Source organism: Schistocerca gregaria, chromosome 2 (assembly GCF_023897955.1).
Source record: "Schistocerca gregaria isolate iqSchGreg1 chromosome 2, iqSchGreg1.2, whole genome shotgun sequence".
Classification (NCBI taxonomy): Eukaryota; Metazoa; Arthropoda; class Insecta; order Orthoptera; family Acrididae; genus Schistocerca; species Schistocerca gregaria.
This window is the reverse complement of record NC_064921.1, coordinates 99588394-99608163: the sequence shown is the minus strand read 5'-3', so window position 1 is coordinate 99608163 and position 19770 is coordinate 99588394. Positions and strand designations below refer to the sequence as shown.

The 19770-nt window shown below is 39.3% G+C and overlaps 1 protein-coding gene across 1 annotated transcript in view; it reads right to left on the bottom strand.

The window, feature by feature from the left end:
- Positions 1–6430: 6430 nt before the first annotated feature.
- The window catches only part of LOC126335652 (Down syndrome cell adhesion molecule-like protein 1), a 171508-nt gene continuing 158168 nt past the window's right edge, over positions 6431–19770 (bottom strand). Inside the window, exons 13-15 of the mRNA XM_049999108.1 lie at positions 18220–18396; positions 12818–13131; positions 6431–7058 (exon numbers count right to left, since the gene is read on the bottom strand). Coding sequence (XP_049855065.1) covers positions 6948–7058; positions 12818–13131; positions 18220–18396 — 602 coding nt within the window. The 3' untranslated portion in view covers positions 6431–6947. The remainder of the gene's footprint in view (positions 7059–12817; positions 13132–18219; positions 18397–19770) is intronic.

The following is a 19770-nucleotide window of genomic DNA, read 5'->3' as shown; positions in this document are numbered from 1 at the left end:
TTTACATGATATCCTCATCCCAGTAGTCATCCATCCAGGCTGCCTTTTACTGCTAGTGCCCCATTTAGAACGTTCTAATGGATTTGTCATCAGCACTATAAACATCCTACCACTCTTGTTCCTTGACGAAGTTTAAAAAACTCTCTATTGCTGTTGGATTAACTTTCCTACATACTTTGTAATGATATGTGACATTTGTTTCAGTACAAAAGCCTTTTAGTGTTAAAATTTGTGCATCATGGTCTGAAAGGCCATTCACTCTTTTACCAACAGATTGTCCATCTAGTAATGAAGAATGAAAAAAAAATATTGTCTATGGCTATGCTACTGTTCCCCTACACCCTATTTGGAAGAAACGCAGTCTGCATCAGATCATATGAATTTAGGAGATCTACCAACATTCTTTTCCTTGCACCATTATATACAAAATTAATATTGAAGTCGCCACATGTAACTAGTTTCTGGTACTTCCTATAAAGTGAACCAAGAACCCTCTCTAGCTTGAGCAGAAATGCTCTGAAGTCAGAGTTAGGGGACCTATAAACAACAAAAATTTGACGTTTAATTTCACTAAATTCAGCTGCCCCGCCACAACATTCAGATATCTGTTCAGTGCAGTGCCGTGATACGTCTATAAACTCAAATGGAATACTGTCTTCTACGTACATGGCCACTCCCCCACTCTGTAAGGAACTTCTTGGAAAACAGCCACCTAATTTGTATCGTGGTAAAGGAAGCGTCTGAATTGTCAAATTATTTAAGTGGTGCTCTGATGTACCAATAATTTCAGAGTCAACTTCTCCAAGCAGTTCACTAACTTTATCTCTAATACCTCTTATATTTTGATGAAATATGCCAATTCCTTCTCTGATTAGAAACATGACGTCCTCTGAAGGTGATCCCTTAGTTCGAGGGACTTCCTTTAAAGATGGTATACCTATCAGCTGACGTCAATCTAAAAAAAGGTGCAGCTCTAACACCAACTGCTACAGGAATTTTTCCATAAGTGATCCCACCACCACCCACTACACTGTCACCTATAAGCTTTGTCAGCCTCCTCTTCCCATACGCACTGAGGTGCAGGCCATGCCTAATAAAACCCGATCAACTGATAGACTCAACTGGCACCACTAAAATGTCTGAAATATCTGTCGTATATATACGTAAAAAGCAAGCCTAGGGGTATCAGCCGTGTCTCCTCGACATAGACCATCGGTTACTATAATGGTTAACTACTTAGAAAATGAGGATTATACCATTGCAGATGTTTACAGTTTTAATAACAGCTTTTTTGGGGCTCTAACTGTGAAAAAGGTGCATGTTTCTGCCAGACCTCTCGTCTCCTCCTCCTGGAGATATCAACAGGGACCAGTGAGATAGCAGATCCATTTTCTGATGCTAAATGCTTCAACAAAAAAAAGTTGTAATTCACGCTTTACTCGCACAGCTACCTGAAAAAGCCGAACTGTTTGTTGTAGATAAGTGACGTCATCTGAAGATTACCAAAGGTCGTTGACCCACGCCGATGACATTACTTTCAGTTGTTTGATTAAGCGTGAGAGTGAAGTATAAATTACATTCGCTGTTTCAAAGTATTTAACTCGGAGAATCATCTGAAGTCACTCTAATGTCTCCTGAATCAAATCTGTGGGAACCTGGCGGCATACTTTACCATCTTGCACTTACATTGCATATAGGAGCGATGTGATGAAGCCATTTCCAGAAGCCTTCGGTAAAGCATCGTCAGTGGAGACATCGAAACTTGTAGATGGCGCTGAATTAATAAATTCTTCCTAAGAGTACTTATGCAGAAGTAATGGAACGATGGCTTTTAGTCTGACACGTTGCGTCGTTTGTTCTTTTACCTTCCTGTGTCTATATTCTCCAATAAAAGTCACTGCCTCTAATATTTACCCACTTCCGTATTTTGGTACTGTCGCAGTAATACATCCCCACATAACCCACGTCAAATTGTCTTTATGCCTGAATACTTAAAGCATCTGGATACATTTAGTCTGCGTTAGCACGAGGATTTGGCCATAGGAGCTATTAAAAAAGACGTCCGAAAATATGTTGAGCGTCAAAATGGTCTAGTGCTTAAAGTTATATTTTATTTAACGCAATGTATCATTATAATTATTCTGCGTACCTCACTTGTAAAATAGTGACTACGTACATCTTCTACAAGCTGAGGTGCATATTTTTGTTCGCATGGTAGATCCGTCTCCAAAACAAACTCCCTGGTCGAAATACCTACATGTCCGTAAATATTTTACACTCAGCATATGTAGAAGCAGAACAGTGCTGGGTACGTAAGAAAGTAATAATATAAGGGTATTACAAAGAAAAAAGATCTGAAACATATTGTAATATTGATGGCAAAACAGTCAAAATGTTTTATCCCAAACGTACATATAAAATTATCTTTTATTCACAGAAATTAATTACTGAAACAGAGTTTTAGCTTTAGCATTAGTAGTAACCTGAAACGTAGAGGAGCCACTAGCTGATTCTTGACTGCCTTGAATTATTGTCCCTTCGACAGGCAAAACATCCTCGTTGTGTTTCTGCTGTCGAAACAAACGCAAGGGGAAAAATTAAGATGTTGTACTACATTTTCTAGGACGTCACTGAGATTTTCCCACGCCTACGATTTCCATTTCGCTGGCGCCAACGTGCATTAGAGGCACAGAGATCAGTACAGGTCTTTGCTAATCACATCTAACGAATGACACAGTTAAAACGAAACACCGAATTTTCCTCACGTATTGTTTTGTATTGCAGGCCCACCACATTCCCTCCGTATTACTCGGTGTGGCGCACTTGTCGTGAGGTGACTCGATTAGTCTGTAACACATCTGGAGAATGCAGAATCATTGGCTATTCCTTCCCTAGTGCATGGCCACCAAAATCACCAGATTTGAATCCGTGTGTTTCTGGCTGTGGGGTTACCTGCAGGACAGGATTTATTAATGGGACACTAACACATGTTGGAGGTTGAAGATGAGCAGAGGGAGCGAGGTAGCCAACATCACATCTGAGATGTTTCGGGCAGTGGTACAGCAATGTCTCGTGAGGTTCCAGACTGTCGTAGAAGCATATGGTTGCCACAGTGAGCAACGTTTGTAGCATGGAAAGTAGACATGGTACGCCATTAACAAATCTCAATCCGGCTAGAAAAGTGTCACAAGCTTTTGTCACTGAAATGTCAAGTTTTTGTCACTGAAGGATACACGTGAAGTGTCCCAACGTGCACGAATGACGTAACATCTCTTTCTCGCAATTTGTCCATTTCAGGGCATTTGTATTAGTTTTGTTGTATGCTACTTCATGATTCGTCAAAGCAAGAACAGTGTCACTTCAGCGTTCCTACTGGCAAGTTTGCATGGGTCATTCAAGAGGAGCGGCACATTCTGAATTGTGTTTCTGAGTGTTTTCATGTAAAAGGTAAGTTGAATGTAATTTTTAATATCATTGCTTACCACTTTAGCTGTGTTTATACAATATCTGTATCTTACATTACAATATGCTTCAGATATGCGTTCATGTACGAAGAAACACTGCTTTGACGATTACAGGTGTTGTAAATATTACCGAATGTCGTGCGTTGCAGCGTACATGGAAAAACGACAATTTCTGCTAGGAGGAAAGTTTATACTGAATCGTATTTCTCATTACATAAGTTCATTTGTTGTCTTCCTAAAATTGTACCTAATTGAAGACCCTTGTTAAACTGTATTATTTGTTATAAACTACAATTTTGTATTTTTCTATTATAGCAATTTGAACGGGTTTTTTATTTTTAATTTTTAATTAAGAACTAATTTTGCTTGGTGGAGGATAGAATGTAGAGCTTATATACAGTGAGCAGAAAAGTGGCAAAAGTATTAAATAAGAGCTCACAACAGAAACAAAAAAAGTTTTTAGAAAATCAAGGAAAATGACGCAACTTAAAGAATTAATGAATAATTACCTGAAAACACCTCTCATTTGTGGAGGTGAACTACATGTCCATATTATGATAATTATAGACGATAATGGACTTTACTGCCAAAATCACCTACTTGAAATAGAACGCTTATACTATTTCAGTGTACGTTTTATAGAATTCTTCAAATCGATTTGTTTCAAGTACTAGAGTTTGAGTTTTGTCGCTGTCCTTGCCGGAGTGCGAAATGTTACCTCTCTCATTTGGAAATTAAAATGTGGTACTTTCAGTGGTTTATTCGTTCTCTTCCATATGACCTCACAAATGTTTCCATTAAGTTTCGTTTCCTAGGATCACTAGTTTTTCATGGGGCCCCTGTAAAGAGAAAGTTTAATTATAACTGTGGTGACGGCACTCACGACTCCAGAGAGTACCGCACCACAATCAATAAACCGCGCTCGAAACACTTGTAGCGCAGCGGCTTTGTGGTTTGGCATTACGAACTAAACCGAGGTTTTCCAGAGCCAAAGCTGCCAACTTGTGGGCATCACGTGTGTGGATAGCAATTAGTCAATGCCTCATTCAATACCGGAGCACTGGGCTGCGGCGAACAATTCTCTTCAGTGGGCTCCGTCGTGTACAGTCAGTCTCCAGTTACCGCCGGGTCTAAAAGCTACTGTGTTGGTCCATAGTCTCTGTGACTTAGGCTACGGAGGCATCGTAGGCCAGCTCTGGTCTCTACGTTGGCATCGCTCAGATGCAGTGACATGACTTTGAGATTTTAAAGGATTTGTAACAATTTCCAAGATCTAATTGTCCTGGACATTTCACAAAAAGAAGCAGCATTAGAGTATTTCTTCATATTTACTAAATATCATTTTATTACTAGCTGTTGGGAATGTTTCTGAGTGAACGTAAGACACGCCGTCCTCCTGCATTCCCAACAATAACCGAGATTTACATCAAGAAAATATGATTTCACATTCAGAATAAACATCCTGATGAACCGTTCAGAGATTTTTAACAAACATTTTATAACCGTTACTGAAAAGATGGGGTTGTCAGGTTCTGTAGATGCTACTATGGAATACTTCAGACCAGACATTTCAAGTAACTTCCATAATATGAATTTGACCCTCACTACCCCAGCGGAAATAATTTCCATCATAAAATCTTTAAAATCAAAAACATCTAGTGGGCATGATGAAATATCAACGAACTTAATTAAAGAATGTGATTCTGAGTTAAGTAACATATTAAGCTATTTGTGTAACCAGTCTATTATCAGTGAAATATTTCCTGAGTGGTTGAAATATGCTGAAGTTAAACCACTGCTTAAGAAGGGAGCTAAGGAAATAGCATCAAATTTCCCTTCAATTTAACTTTTACCAGCATTCTCAAAATTTTTAGAAAAAGTAATGTACAATCGGCTTTATAACAATCTTATCTCAAATCACATTTTGTCTAATTCGCAGTTCGAATTTCTAAAGGGTTCTGATATTGAGAAGGCTCTTACAGTGAAAATGTGCTTAATTCATTAGACAAAAACTGCAGGCGACTGGTATATTTTTTCTGTCAAAGGAATTAGACTGTGTAAATCACAATATCCTTTCAAGTAAATTACAATATTATGGTGTAACAGGAAATGCTGCAAAATGGTTCAAATCTTGTATCTCTGGCAGGAAACAAAGGGTGTTATTAGTAAAAAGACACGTATTAAGCTATCAGGCATCATCCAATTGGGAACTAATTACATGTGGGGTCCCACAAGGTTCCATTTTAGGGCATTTACTTTTTCTAGTGTACATAAATGACCTTTCATCAGTAACATTACCAGATGCCAACTTCGTTTTGCTTGCCGATGATGCAAACATTGCAATAAATAGCAAATAAAGTGTATTCGTAGAAAGATCTGCTAATAAAATATTTGTGGACATTAATCACTGGTACCTAGGCAATTCATTGTCACTAAACGTTGAAAAAAAAACACACTACATGCAGTTCAGAACTTGGTATGTCGCGTCCCACGAGTATAAGCCTAACATACGATGACAAGCAGGTAGAAGAAGTGAACAGTGTTAAATTCTTGGGATTACAGCTTGATAATAAATTCAACTGGGAGGAGCATACCACAGAACTGCTGAAGCATCTTAACAAATCTCTATTTGCAATGCTGTGTCAGACATAGGGGATATAAAAGTGAAAAAGCTGGCATTCTATGCTTACTTTCATTCCATAATGTCATATGGGTTTATTTTTTGGGGTAATTCATCAAGCCAAGTTTGGGACATTAGCTAATTTGTTTCAGTTGTGAATATTTGTCATGTATTATTGTTTTTCTGACATGTTCTACATCCTGGAGGACCTCCTCACTACGGATCAATTGGAATGAAAGTAAATCTAATCTAACTGTAACGATAAAAGAAACGAAGCTTAATGCAAAGTAAAGAAAGTTCCTTATACATCAGTGTTCCAGTCTTAATTAAACAAAAACAAAAATTGTTTTTGAAGTTTTATATAGTTAGTTACAGTCATCATATTACATAAGAGTTACAACACATTTAAAAGTTTCTGTACATAATATTCGAACAAGTTTAGAATGTTTAGGGTACACTTAGTATGTAAGAACAGTATAATATAAACATTATGTATATGTAGATCATTGTGAGAATCAAAAACAATAAAATTTATATTTAAGTACAACAAAGAACAGCGGCATAAAATTTTCCACTTTCAGTAAAAGACTTTATTCCCTAAATTATTTGAGAAAACAGTCACTCCTTTTGCGGGTCAGTTAATACTTATTTCGAACTTGCAACACTTAACTGCATAGTTTAAAAGGGTATCGTGCTTCACTAAGACGTGTAGCCTATATACGTAAGAGAATCGCTTTTTACGATATCATTCTACATGAGATTAAGTTCACAAGGCACTTGGATTATTAGCACTGCCTTCGGTAAGACAGTAAATTGCATTTGACGACTGCTGGTGGGACGTCGACGTGTGCACACTCTTACAGTCAGTACCTGTGGGTGAGGTACAGGTTCCTCAGCGGAATCCACTCCGACTTATCGCCGTATCTCCGTGTTTCTTGTATATTTCGGCACGTGACTTCCATCGCACCTCCTTGCTGAAAAAAAAGAAAGAAAAACTGTGTCAGTCATTAGTGGTCAACCATTGACGAATACACGAGAGGATTTGAGATAAGTGTGAATATTTGCGTGTGCACAAATTACGATTGTGCAAAAATCGTAACGGTTTAGTCTCATAGCAGTTGAGAAAAGTCATGCTTGTAGGCCCATAACTTGTGTGAGTTATTAAAAAAAATACATGGGAGAGAGTAGTGTTAGTGTTGTTCGTTTACTCGTGTTAGTTCTCGTTGCATTCGTGGTATTCGTGACTAGAAGACGGTCGGTTGTCAGGATCAGTTTATCGATAAACAAATGCACATTACAGCAACTTTTGTTGCTTTCGTGATGCCATCGTTTAAATCGACAATAATGGTACAATGTACTGTGCACCATGCACTATACTGGTGCTTGCGGAGTGTATAAATACACAGGGTGTTTCAAAAGCTTCGTAGAGTACGAACTTTGGGGACAGGTTCCTTACAACAAAACAAGAAAAAAAGTGCAAATGAATGTATGTCCGAAAGTCCTTCGTTTTCTGACATTTGACAGCTTTCCAGATACAACCCAAAAACTTGATTATCTTTGCACCCGTGTGAGTCAATGTATTCTAGATGACTGTGTGTTGCCAGAGAGACCTGTCTACATTTATCATTCGCCGGTAGTCAGTGTGTACGTTGCGTACATTTACTGTAGATGTGAGTTAACTGAAAGTGCTCCGTTCAGATATGGCAGGATATTCGTGAACAGGTAGGCATAATTTTTATGTACGGCCGCGCGAATGGTAATGAGCCCGAGGTTGCACACAGCTGTATCAGACAGCGTTTCCAAGCCGAAGACAGCTGAGACATCCAACCTTTGAAGCTGTGTATCGTCGCGTTGACAAGACACGATCCGTAACAAAACTGACTGTTGACCGAGGGAGTTTATGCGTTGCTCGTACGCCTGACTAGGAAAATCACGTTTACGGGCCGTCAAAGAGGAGCCAGGTAGCAGCGCAAGAGATATGGCGATGGGATGTATTACATCTCCGAGTACAGCATGAAGGACACCTCACGAGCGACTCATGTACCAGTATCATCTTCAACGTCTACAGGGCGTTACCCGCCGATCACCCACCACGGGAATACTTTTGCCAATGGTTTGTTGCACAAACTGCCAATCCATTGTTTTTCTCTTCAGTTTGGTTTACAGACGAGACAACGTTTGGGAGAGATGGAACGACAAATTTCCACAGGCAACAATGCAACACTACAGGTTAGACATCAGTATGAATCTAGTGGCCTGGAATTGTAGGTGACTGCCTGGTTACGGCATACCTTCTCGCAGCACGTCTCACAGTTGCTGTCTACAGGCACTTTATTCAGAACACCCTTCAAGACCTACCAGAAGATGTGCCGCTGCAAATAAGAAGAAACATGTGATTTATGCATGATGGAGCTTCAGCACGTTTGTGTATCTACCATGAAGAATTGGTATGTGGAGGAGAACCAGTTCCATGTCCTACACGTTCTTCCGACCTCAGTCCTTAGGATTGTTACCTGTGGGGCCCCTGAAACAATTTGAGTATGCAGCGGACCATCATGATGCAGAAAATCATCGATGTCTCATGGGTGCATGAAAGACTATTAGAAAGCATCAGGGAGTATTTGAATGGAAGCGGCAGTACATGATTCGACGAGAGCATACCATGTTTAGAAACAAGGGAAGCACATTTCGAGCATGTATTATGAGTTTATCGTGAGGTGACAACTTCTGCCTGAGATAGTGCAGGAACTCGAGGTGACACGGATCCACCAATGCACTGGAAATCCCGTGCAGAAACGCTGAGCCATGCTCCCTCTATGGCCGCCCACCATCGCGAGATTGTTGCCGATGCAAGATTTTGTACACGAACTGACCTCTCCATTATGTCCCATAAATGTTCGATTGGAATCATGTGCGGCCAAACAATACGCTATGTGCGGCCAAACAATACGCTCGAATTGTCCAGAATGTTCTTCAAACAAACGTAGAACAACTGTGGCCCAATGACATGGCGCATTGTCGTTCACAAAAATTTGGGAACATGATTTCCCTGAATCGTTGCATGTGATCTCCAAATAGCTGAACAGCCAAAGGATCGAGTCCATTCCATGTAAACACAGCCCACACCACCAGCGTGCACAGTACCTTGAGTATCTTGTTGACAGCTTGAATCCATGGCTTCGTGGAGTCTAGGTCACACACGAACCCTACAGTCAGCTCTTACCAATTGAAATCGAGACTCATCTGACGAGGCCACTGCTTTACAGGCGTCTAGGGACCAAATGATATGGTCACGCGCCCAGCAGAGATGTTGCAGTCGATGTCATGCTATTAACAAAAGCTTTCGCTTTGGTCGTCTGCTGCCATAGCCCATTAACGCCATATTCCTCCACACTGTCCTAACGGATAGGTCCCACATTGATATCTGTGGTTATATCACACAGTTACATTTGACTTTTGGTACTGACAACTCTACGCAAAAGCCCCTCCTTTCGGTCGTTAAGTGAAGACCGTCGCCCACTGCATTGTCCGCGGTGAAAGGTAATGTCTGAAATTTGGTATCCTCGGTACACTCTTGACATTGTGGATCGCGGGATATTGAATTCTCTAACGATTCAAGAAATGGAATGTGTCATGTGTCCAGTTATAACTACCATTCTGCTTTCAAAGTCTGTTAATAGCCATCATGAGGTCATGATCATAACGGGAACCACTCCACACGAATCACTGGAGTACAAATGACTGATCCATCAATGCACTGCCCTTTTATACCTTGTGTGTGTGTGATACTAACGCCATCTGTATATGTGCATATCACTGTTCCATGACTTTTGGCATCTCAGTATACGTGTTGTTGAGGTCCAATCATCTGAACTGTAGACTTACATTAATTACTCGAAAAAGAAGGACTTTAGGAGCGGTGTTTATACCGGGTGATTTTTTTCCACCGTGTACAAGCTCTAGGGATTGATCGATCAGAGGGGTCTCACGCGTTCAAATCGGCCAGGCTGCAACCGAACAATGTCAAAAGGCAGCATGAACACGCTTCTCTGGTGTCTTGATATCTTCAATGGTCTCTGCATACACGATACTTTTCAGATTGCTCCATAACCAGAAATCGCATAGGATGAGATCTGGTGATTGAACAGACCATGCAACTGGACCCTATCGTCCGATCCATCGACTAGGGAAGACACAATTGAGATGCGGGCGGATGTTAACGGTGAAATGAACTGTAGCACCATCATGTAGCAGCCACATAACCCTTCGTATCATCAATGGCTCTTCTTCTAGCAGAGGAGGCAAAGTCAACAAACGCCTATAGTTCCGCCCTGTTAGGCGACGGTCGCTTATTATCCCGGTCCACGCATTACCGCTGCACCAATGCTGATTATTCACTGTCACTATCACATGAGGGTTCTGTATACTATCCCACATATGACTGTTTTGAAAGTCGAAGATACCACTCTGCGTAAAAGTGGCCTCTTTGTGAATAACATGGATGACACAGATCACGGAATCGTTGTTGCCTGGTGCAGAACCTAGTAAAACAACTGTTTCCGATGTGGGAAGTTTTTCGTTAATGAGCCGTGCACACCCTGTACGTGATAAGAGTAGTAGCAACTGTCATGGAGAATGTTCCATACGGTCGTTTGGTTTACCTTGTACAGGCGAGCCAGCTGCCTGGTAATGGCATGGCGGTCGCCTTCCACAGTGTTAATCACATTTTCCTCCAAGTTTCGGGTACGTTCTTCATGAGTTCCTGCTTCCTGAACCGATCCTGTCTCAGACAAATGGCGAAACACTGTTACAAACGTTGAATGCTGTAGTCGCTGTCGGTGGGGATATGTCTCCTGAGACAACCTTGGTACCTGTTGCCTATTGTCATTTGCCTTTCTATAAGTAAACACCATTTCGGCAAGCTCTCGATTCGAACACGGAACGTTTTTGTACAACACTGTACCACATCCACTAGAAGGCAGGAGAAGTGAATAGGATAAAACATTGCCAATTCCTATGGCAGGCGAGTGCACCAGGATATGACGTATGAGAAACAGTACCACCTTCTAGGGCGAAACCATGCATACTATAAATACCATGCAAGCTGTAACTGTAGCTGCATGGTACAGTGCGTATTAGACTGCAGTCTCTGTAACAAAGTATGACTTAATAAATGGTCTCTTGGATGGAAACAGTGCATTATCGGACATAAGTTCATTAGACCTTTTTTGTTAAGGATCCTCTCACCCATCAATCCCTAGAGTTTGTACACAATGGAGAAAATCCTCCTGTTTATACTTTTTTCCTTATTTTTTGGCATGGAACCTGTAAGAAAATCTGTAAAAGTGTTTTTGAAACGCCATATGTATATTGGTTTCTCTACCTAAGATTATTTGGATTATTTACTTGTTTCATTTTAATCTTCTCGCCCCTTGTTTTGTACCTATAATAGTGTAACACTTTATACAGGGTGATCCACGAAGCTATGTAAATACTTTAATATGTTATTGCACAAGTAAAACTAAAGAAAAATAGTTCATATAAACATAGGTCTGGAGATGTTTACTTACGGAGTTACGGCTCATAAAAGATTTTGCCTGAAATTTAGCAACTTCGCTAATATGAAGCAATTGCAAACCAGTACGAGGTTAAAGAAAAGGACGATTTCCATTTATTTTGTTGTTATTGATCAGGTGAATGTAATAAAACATGCCCCAGGCGTGTACCTGCAGTAGTTTTCCAAAACATCCAGAGACGCAAGGAAGTAATTTAGTAAAATTTTTGATTTACTGACTACTTGGCCCAATTTGTTTTTTAAGTTGTAGAGAACTTAATTTGAGAAAAATGATGGTAATAACGTTAACTGTAACTGTATGAATGTGTCAGATAATCTACTTTTATTAATACCATAGCACACGTGAATTCATGTTAAACTGGAAAACAACATAGCTCATTATTAAGGAAGCTGCACAGTGTACATACAGTTTCACATTAAATTCACAATAAATGTTCAAAAATGTCTCCACTGAGTTCAATCATTTGACTGTACGTGTATGAACAGATTTTGTTGCTCGTATCAGTTTCACGTACGCGATATTCGTTAACTGCACCCGTAGCATTACCATCAGCTTTACCATAAATAAACACCAAATCGGCGTATTCTTCTATCGTAAATTTGAAAGGAATTCCTTTTTCATAACTCATCTACAAACTACAACAGTTACTGTGTGTTTTCACTTAAATACACCGTTGTTGTTATGTTCTTTTACTGAACAATACAGAAAACTAACTCGTCTCAAAGTTGGGAAACGACTGAAACAACTCACTAATAGTTGCCAACAATGACATAAACGTTTCTACATTGTTAATGGAAAGTAAACAAACTTACTTGTATAACAGTATTTGCTTCTCTGGAAGTTCTGAAAAACTACTGCAAATACCCGTCTGGGACATGTTTTATTAGATTCACCAGACGAATAACAACAAAATAAATGGAAACTGTGCTTTACTTTAACCACGTACAGTTTTGTGATGGCTTCATATTAGCGAAGTTGCTGAATTTCAGGCATAATCTCTTATTAGCAGTAACTAACATTCGCGGACCTATATTTATCTGAACTTCTTTCTTTAGGTTTGACTGTAGACTAAAATATTATAATATTTGCATATCTTCGTGAATCACCCTATATAGATGTATAAACATGCTGTACTTTTGCTGACGTAGTGCACGTACACTGCTCACAGTTCTGGGACTGGGTGTTCCGCCACCATACTCAGAGTGGTACACGGACTCCTGCACGACATCTGGACAGCCCTGTGCAGTGGCGAGTGGCACGCGGAAGGTGGCATAGGGGCTGACGTCACGCAGGGAGATGGCGGGCATGTACAGTGGCTGCCCGCTGGCGGACGCTGACGTTGAGGCAGCGGCCGAGGCTGCCGTCGGGGCTGCGGTTGAGGCTGAGGCTGCCCCCTCCTCTACAATGAGGTGCGCCTGCTGCGCTCCCTTCCCCTCGAGGTCTGCCGGAGCACAGGAGTCTACTGGCTTCTCTGCGAACATGCAGCAAACACATGTAGGTACTGATCCCAAGGGGTAAGAGGGAAGCAATCCCCCTTCCACATCTCAGAAGAGCATTGCAGTAGAAGAACTAATTTTTTACATACATGAATTTCAAAATTTCACAGTTAACTTTCGGAGAAGAAAGTAGCATGAAAACTAAGTCTAAAAAATTGCAATAAATTCTAGAAGTTGACAAGCTACGTAACTTAGGATAATTTTCAGTTGTCTGCTTGAAGGCGAATTGCCCACACAGATGGGGTAAAAACCTGAGCGGTAACGTTCTAACCAAATAAAGGCACGTATTTCCAGGCTGGGCATTCTTATGTCCACAGGCAGAACCAGGCATACGAAAACTGCGACCAGTGAAGTTTACACCAATATAAAAATCTGTAAAATTTGCGCCCATTATTCCCAGAAACTACCTGCTCGCTAGGTCACGACCTATCTGCACGTTGAGAGTCCTCGTCCACTGTAAATGCTTCGTATGATTCGCGGTCTACCTGCACTCCGAAAGTCTTTGATCACCCCAGTGGAAGATTACTTGAACACCACCCTTAGTACGACTGTGACAGTCATAGTATTCAGTCCACGCGCCTTGTTTGTTCAAATGGTTCAAATGGCTCCGAGCACTACGGGACTTAACATCTATGGTCATCAGTCCCCTAGAACTTAGAACTACTTAATCCCAAGTAACCTAAGGACATCACACAACGCTCAGTCATCACGAGGCAGAGAAAATCTCTGGCCCCGCCGGGAATCGAACCCGTGAACCCGGGCGTGGGAAGCGAGAACGCCTTGTTTGTGTGCTTGTAGGTTGAGTAACAGAAGTGTCAGCGATCATGCGTGGCAATGACATGCCTTCACATTATAGCCGAGCAAGTCTACGACAGTATCTAGTTAAAAGATTCGTCGAGAGCGAGCCAAGTTGTAGACCATAATATCGCAAGATGTAGGTAATAAGAAAGGAATTCTTGCTTGTGCAAACTGGCGACCTCTCTTCTTTATTACCTGTATCATGCGACATTATGGTTTACAACCTGGCTCGATCTCGATGAAGTTTCTAACCACAATGACGTGTATTCATAGATCACAAAGAAATCACCGTTAGTGAAGCCTAACACTGTCAGGAAGAAGACAGCGATCTTAACATATGTATTGACACAACACTTTTTTTTAATGTAAGGAAAGTGTTACTGCCTGGACTATAATATTCATTGTACAATTAAAGTATGATCACTAGTTTCGATTGTCTCCTACAACTATATTCAGATCGTTCAAATCGTAAAAACAAGTTGAATGTGCATTGGGATACATGATCATTAGCAAGAATCATGCAGTGACATGCATTCGTATTATGGGCCAATAAGACTATGGTAGTATGTAGTTAAAAACTTCATCGAGAGCGAAACAGATTGTAAACCATAATCTCGCATGATACAGGTAATAAAGAAGGGAGATCGCCAGTTTGCATAAGCAAGAATTCCTTCGTTATTACCTATATCTTTTAACTAGATACTGTCGTAGACTTGATCGGCTATAATATGAATGCATGTCATTGCATTGCTGTTGCTAATGGTGATGTTTTTCAGTGCATATTCAACTCGTTTTTACGATCCGAACGTCCTGAAAGTGGTTGTAGAACGCAAACGAAACTACTCATTGTGCTTTAACTGTATGATGAATATTGCTCTCTAGGCAGTAGAAGCTTTTACATTAAACTTCTTTTTATTCAAGAAATCAATGTGCGAGTGTTGCCGTGAGCCCATCGCCCACCTCCCACCCTAGTCAAAGCCAACTTATTAAAAAAAAAGACAGAAAAAGGAGCCGAAGGAACACACTAACATTGAAGTCATGTCATGTTTACAAACACACTACAAAGACGTCAAATAGCTGTAGTGAGCCAGCGCTCCAAGAGGTTACATTTCACATTGCAGTGTACAGAAGACGCACGACTTTCATGATCAAAACTACGGTGATGTCCTAGATTTGATCATATGCATTTGACGACAGGGGAGATTTGCCAAAGTTCCCTATTGCACCATCAAATTTCTTTGACATAAATATTCGTCTTATCAACTTTGACAAGAAATGTGATAGTGTAATACCGGCCCAAGCGTTATGAATATAGGCACTTGGACTCACGGGCATTTATTTTCACAAAACGTCGCTATCAGCAAATGCTATACTTGGAATGGGCTGTCACAACTGTAAGTCAACTATTTGCTCCCTCCAGATATTTCACTATAAATTTCTCAATAAAGTGCGTAATGTACTATTTACAACATTCGGTTTGCAAATATGTTAGCAAAGAATTGAAATGGTAAGGGTTTCTCAATTTTCTGTCGCTCGTTGCTCACTTATACATTTCTAAAACTACCACAGGCTACCGTAGATTATCAAGAGTAGCTTCAGTAGTTTTCCTAGCAGCCTTGGTCAGTTAAAATCGTACACGCATTACCTGTACATTAGGTGTGTTGCATACGTTTCGGGCTTATCTCATATCTATAGCTTTGTTTACATATGCGATCAGTGTCCTCTAGATACCGGCAGCAGTGAACCGCGTAGAAAGTCAGTGAGAATATTTGAAGGGCCGCGTAACCTAGGAAAAACTTTTGTTCTACACAGTAATTCTCCTGTCCCTTACTTAAAAATAAACAGTATTTATACCAAAATTGGCGCTGTGATTGTTTAATTCTGGTTTTACTAGGATGTTGTTATCTGTAAAGTGAAACAGAGGGATAGCGTAGTAAAAATAAAAAAAGTTAAAAAACCCAAAACAAAATTAAATTAAACGTTGCTCCAATATTTCGTCGAACTTATAGAAAACATTTTTCTGTTATTCATCAACAACTTTCGCCTTTTGTCAATAATAGTAGGAAACTCGTTGGCTTTCATCATGCTGAAGAACCGTCTGTTGACTGCAAAATAACAGTGTTAAACCCAGAATTTTATGTTTATGCATTTACTTGCATCAGAAGTAATTGTTTTGGCTACATAAAAAACGCAGAAGTTATATGATCAATTTATTATTACTTATAAAGTGCAATTTATATTATGTAAGGACAAAAAATACACAATGAACTAATACTGAGCGATAGGCAGTTCTAACTATCTAAAAAAAAAAGAAAATAAAAATACTCAGAATCCACGCTAAATAGTGAGTGGCAACTTTCCTTTATGAAAAATAAAAAGAAGCAAAGAGAAGTCTTTGGCTTGCAGTTCCTGTCTTACACATTCATTTTTGTTTCTCTTCCTGCCAATGCTACCAATGACGGCTTCACTTATGAATTTATCAAAACTACCGAACTGTGGTTTTTGTAGAGCGCTACTGCGCTCATTAAATATGGTCGGGTGTAACTTAACCAATGGAAGTACGCCTGATATCTGAAAGTAAAATCTCACATGGAATGGATGGCATTTCTAACAGAGAACTAAAAGCTTGTTCCCAATAAATAACCAGGATTCTCAGGCACATATGTAGTAGCTCACTGAAACAGGGAATTTTGCAGATAGACTAAAATGTGCTATTGTTAAACCATTGCATAAAAAGGGGATAGATCTGATACTAACAACTACCATCCAATCTCACTTCTGACAGCTTTATCCAAAATTCTTGAAAAAGTAATGTATTCAAGAGTAGCATCACATATTTGTAAAAATCAAGTACCAACAAAATGTCAGTTTGGTTTTCAGAAAGGCTTTTCAACAGAAAATGCTATAAACGCTTTCACTGAATATTAAATGCAATGAATAACCAAACATCACCCATTGGGATATTTTGTGATCTCTCTAAGACTTTTGATTGTGTGAATCATGGAATTATTCTAGATAAGCTTAAGTGTTGTGGTATGAATGGGACAGTGCAGAAGGTTGAAGTTAACAGTACAGAGTCCTCTAACTGGGGAGGTAACAAGAATGGTGTCGCACAAGGTTCAGTCTTGGGTTCCTCATTGTTCTTTATATATATATATATATATATATATATATATATATATATATATATATATATATATATATATATATATATATTAACGACTGACCACTGTATATTCATGAAGATGCAGAGTTAGTTCATTTTGGTAATGATACAAGTATAGTAATCACACCCAAGAAGCAAGAATCAGCTGAGGAAATTGCAAATAATGTGTTTCAGAAAATTATTAAGTGGTTCTCTGCAAATGGACTCTCACAAATGTTGAGAAAACACAGTTTATACAATTCTGCACAGTAAATGGCATAACACCATGGATAAATATAGACTATGAACGGAAGTTTGTGGCTAAGATAGAATACTCAAACTTTCTAGGTGTGTGCATTGATGAGAAATTGAATTCGAACAAACACATCAGTGATCTGCTGAAACAATTAGGTTCAGCTACTTATGCTATTAGGGTTATTGCAAATTTTGGTGATAATTATGTCAATAAATTAGCCTACTATGCCTATTTTCATTCACTGCTTTCATATGGCATCATATTTGGGGGTAGTTCGTCATTAAGAGAGAAAGTATTCATTGTACAAAAGCGTGTAATCAGAATGATCACCTTGTAGACATTTATTTAAGGAACTCGGGATATTCACAGTACCTTCGCAATACATATATTCATTTATGAAATTTGTCAGTAATAACCCATCCCAATCCAAAAATTAGAGCGAAGTGCATAGCTACAACACTAGAAGAAAGGATGATATTCACTATTCTGGATCAAATCTCAGTTTGGCAGATGATTTCTTAGATATAAAGTAGTATCTCTTAAAAAAATTAATTAAATAATTATTTTGTGCAAAGAAAACTTATGTTAAAGTGACACGAAATGTCGTATTCATGATCTTTGGAGCAAGGATTAATGTATGTATGTATGTATGTATGTATGTATGTGTATGTGGAGAAGTGCTATGTCAATGTTTTCGGTATTAAGTCTTCAAAAGAGCAAACACAATTTAGTGAAATTAAAAGGAAACTTTACCGAGTTAAATTTTTTTTACTGTGATGTGCATACTAATGAGTTGACAAGTAAAGTTTATGTCTTTGAGAAAAATTTAATGAAACGTAATTATCAAAAATCTATGGAAATTACCTTCGTACTTATCCTGTGAAAGCCTTCCTGAGATTCTTCGCAGGTAGAGCAAGAGGCCCGCTGCCAGGATGACTAGGAATGAGACTCCGGTGACGATAGGTACAATGACGTTGATCCCTGTGTACAGGTCCCGGTTGCTGTACTCTGAATGCACCATCAGCTCTGGTGACACAGTAGCTGCAGACAGTTCCAAAGCAGAGTCAATCAATCTTAATTTCTATCAGTTAGGCAGAACAATAATCAAAATTTCTTTAATTCTAGTCCCGTTTTCTTTGGTATCAAGATGATTATTCTGTTTGTTCGTATATTCGGTTTTGGAAGTTCTTCCTTCTCCACTCTGTTTCTGGACAAGTGTTGACTACCTGTCTCTAGAAGATAGCATTTGTTATGAAACTAAGTCACTATCAGAGAAATGTGTATGAAGCACTGTTTCCCAACTTCCATCTCGAAACTACTATAAACTACCGTGATTCATTGGCATATACAACTAAAAAACACATGTCATAGATTCTACAAATTAGTTGTTATTAGCTACTACTATGAACAGTGCCGGGTTTCTTTCTGCCTTTTTTTTCGAATTATTTATGAAGCTAACTGTCGCGAATTTATGATGAGGGCTATAAATTAGCTGACTGTTAGTTTTTGATGTGTTTCTAACACGTAGATCAGCGCATCTGCAATACTACTCTCTGGTACATAAATTTCGAATCTAATGGACTCGTGGCTAAACTGCATGAACTATATAAATTAAAATACCTACTTTATGTGAGCTTCGTAAATGATAAAATATTGATTTTCTTGTTAATTAGTAAGGTAGTTGGTAATTTTGTTGATACATGGTTTTGTAAATGTCACGGAATATGGATGGATGAGAAGTGATATTTGTTGATTTGAAGGATGAAGTTAGCGGTGAGAGTGGAGAAAGACAAATGGTAATGTGGACTTTATGCAAAATGAAGCCTGGGGAAGAAAATGATACGGAAATAACTGATCATTCCAAACCAAGCTGTTGGAAAAGCAAGAAAAAGGGAGAGGCGAAGAAGAGAGCTGGCATGAAAACGAAATGGATGATAATGGAAGCATGGATCGACCTCTGAGTGTTTTCCGTTCTCATGTATGGAGAAGTGGTTAGATTCATCTTCTAACATTTTCACGACGAAAATAAATACCCTGTACTCCTTTTTTATTTTATATTCAAACTGCTGTCGTCATTGCTTTCCAAAGGAACTGCAATCGACTTCGAAATTACAAGACTTCGTCTCCAGAAAAAAAAAAACACCACTAGCGCGAAATGATGTGTAACACATCCGAAAATATGCTCTCTGGCTACTGAGCACGTCACAAATCCATCAATACGTTCGGAAACACTACAACAAACTGCGAACACACCCGACCATCGGATCTGTAACGACAAATGACTAGTTTCCTTGTTGAAACTATTTGAGAGGTTGCTTCAGACATTGCAGAGCTGTTCTTTATTAATTTAACACCAAGACACAATATAGCTGATAAAAGTGGGAAATAAAATGGAAGTTCACTATGATTTCAAGT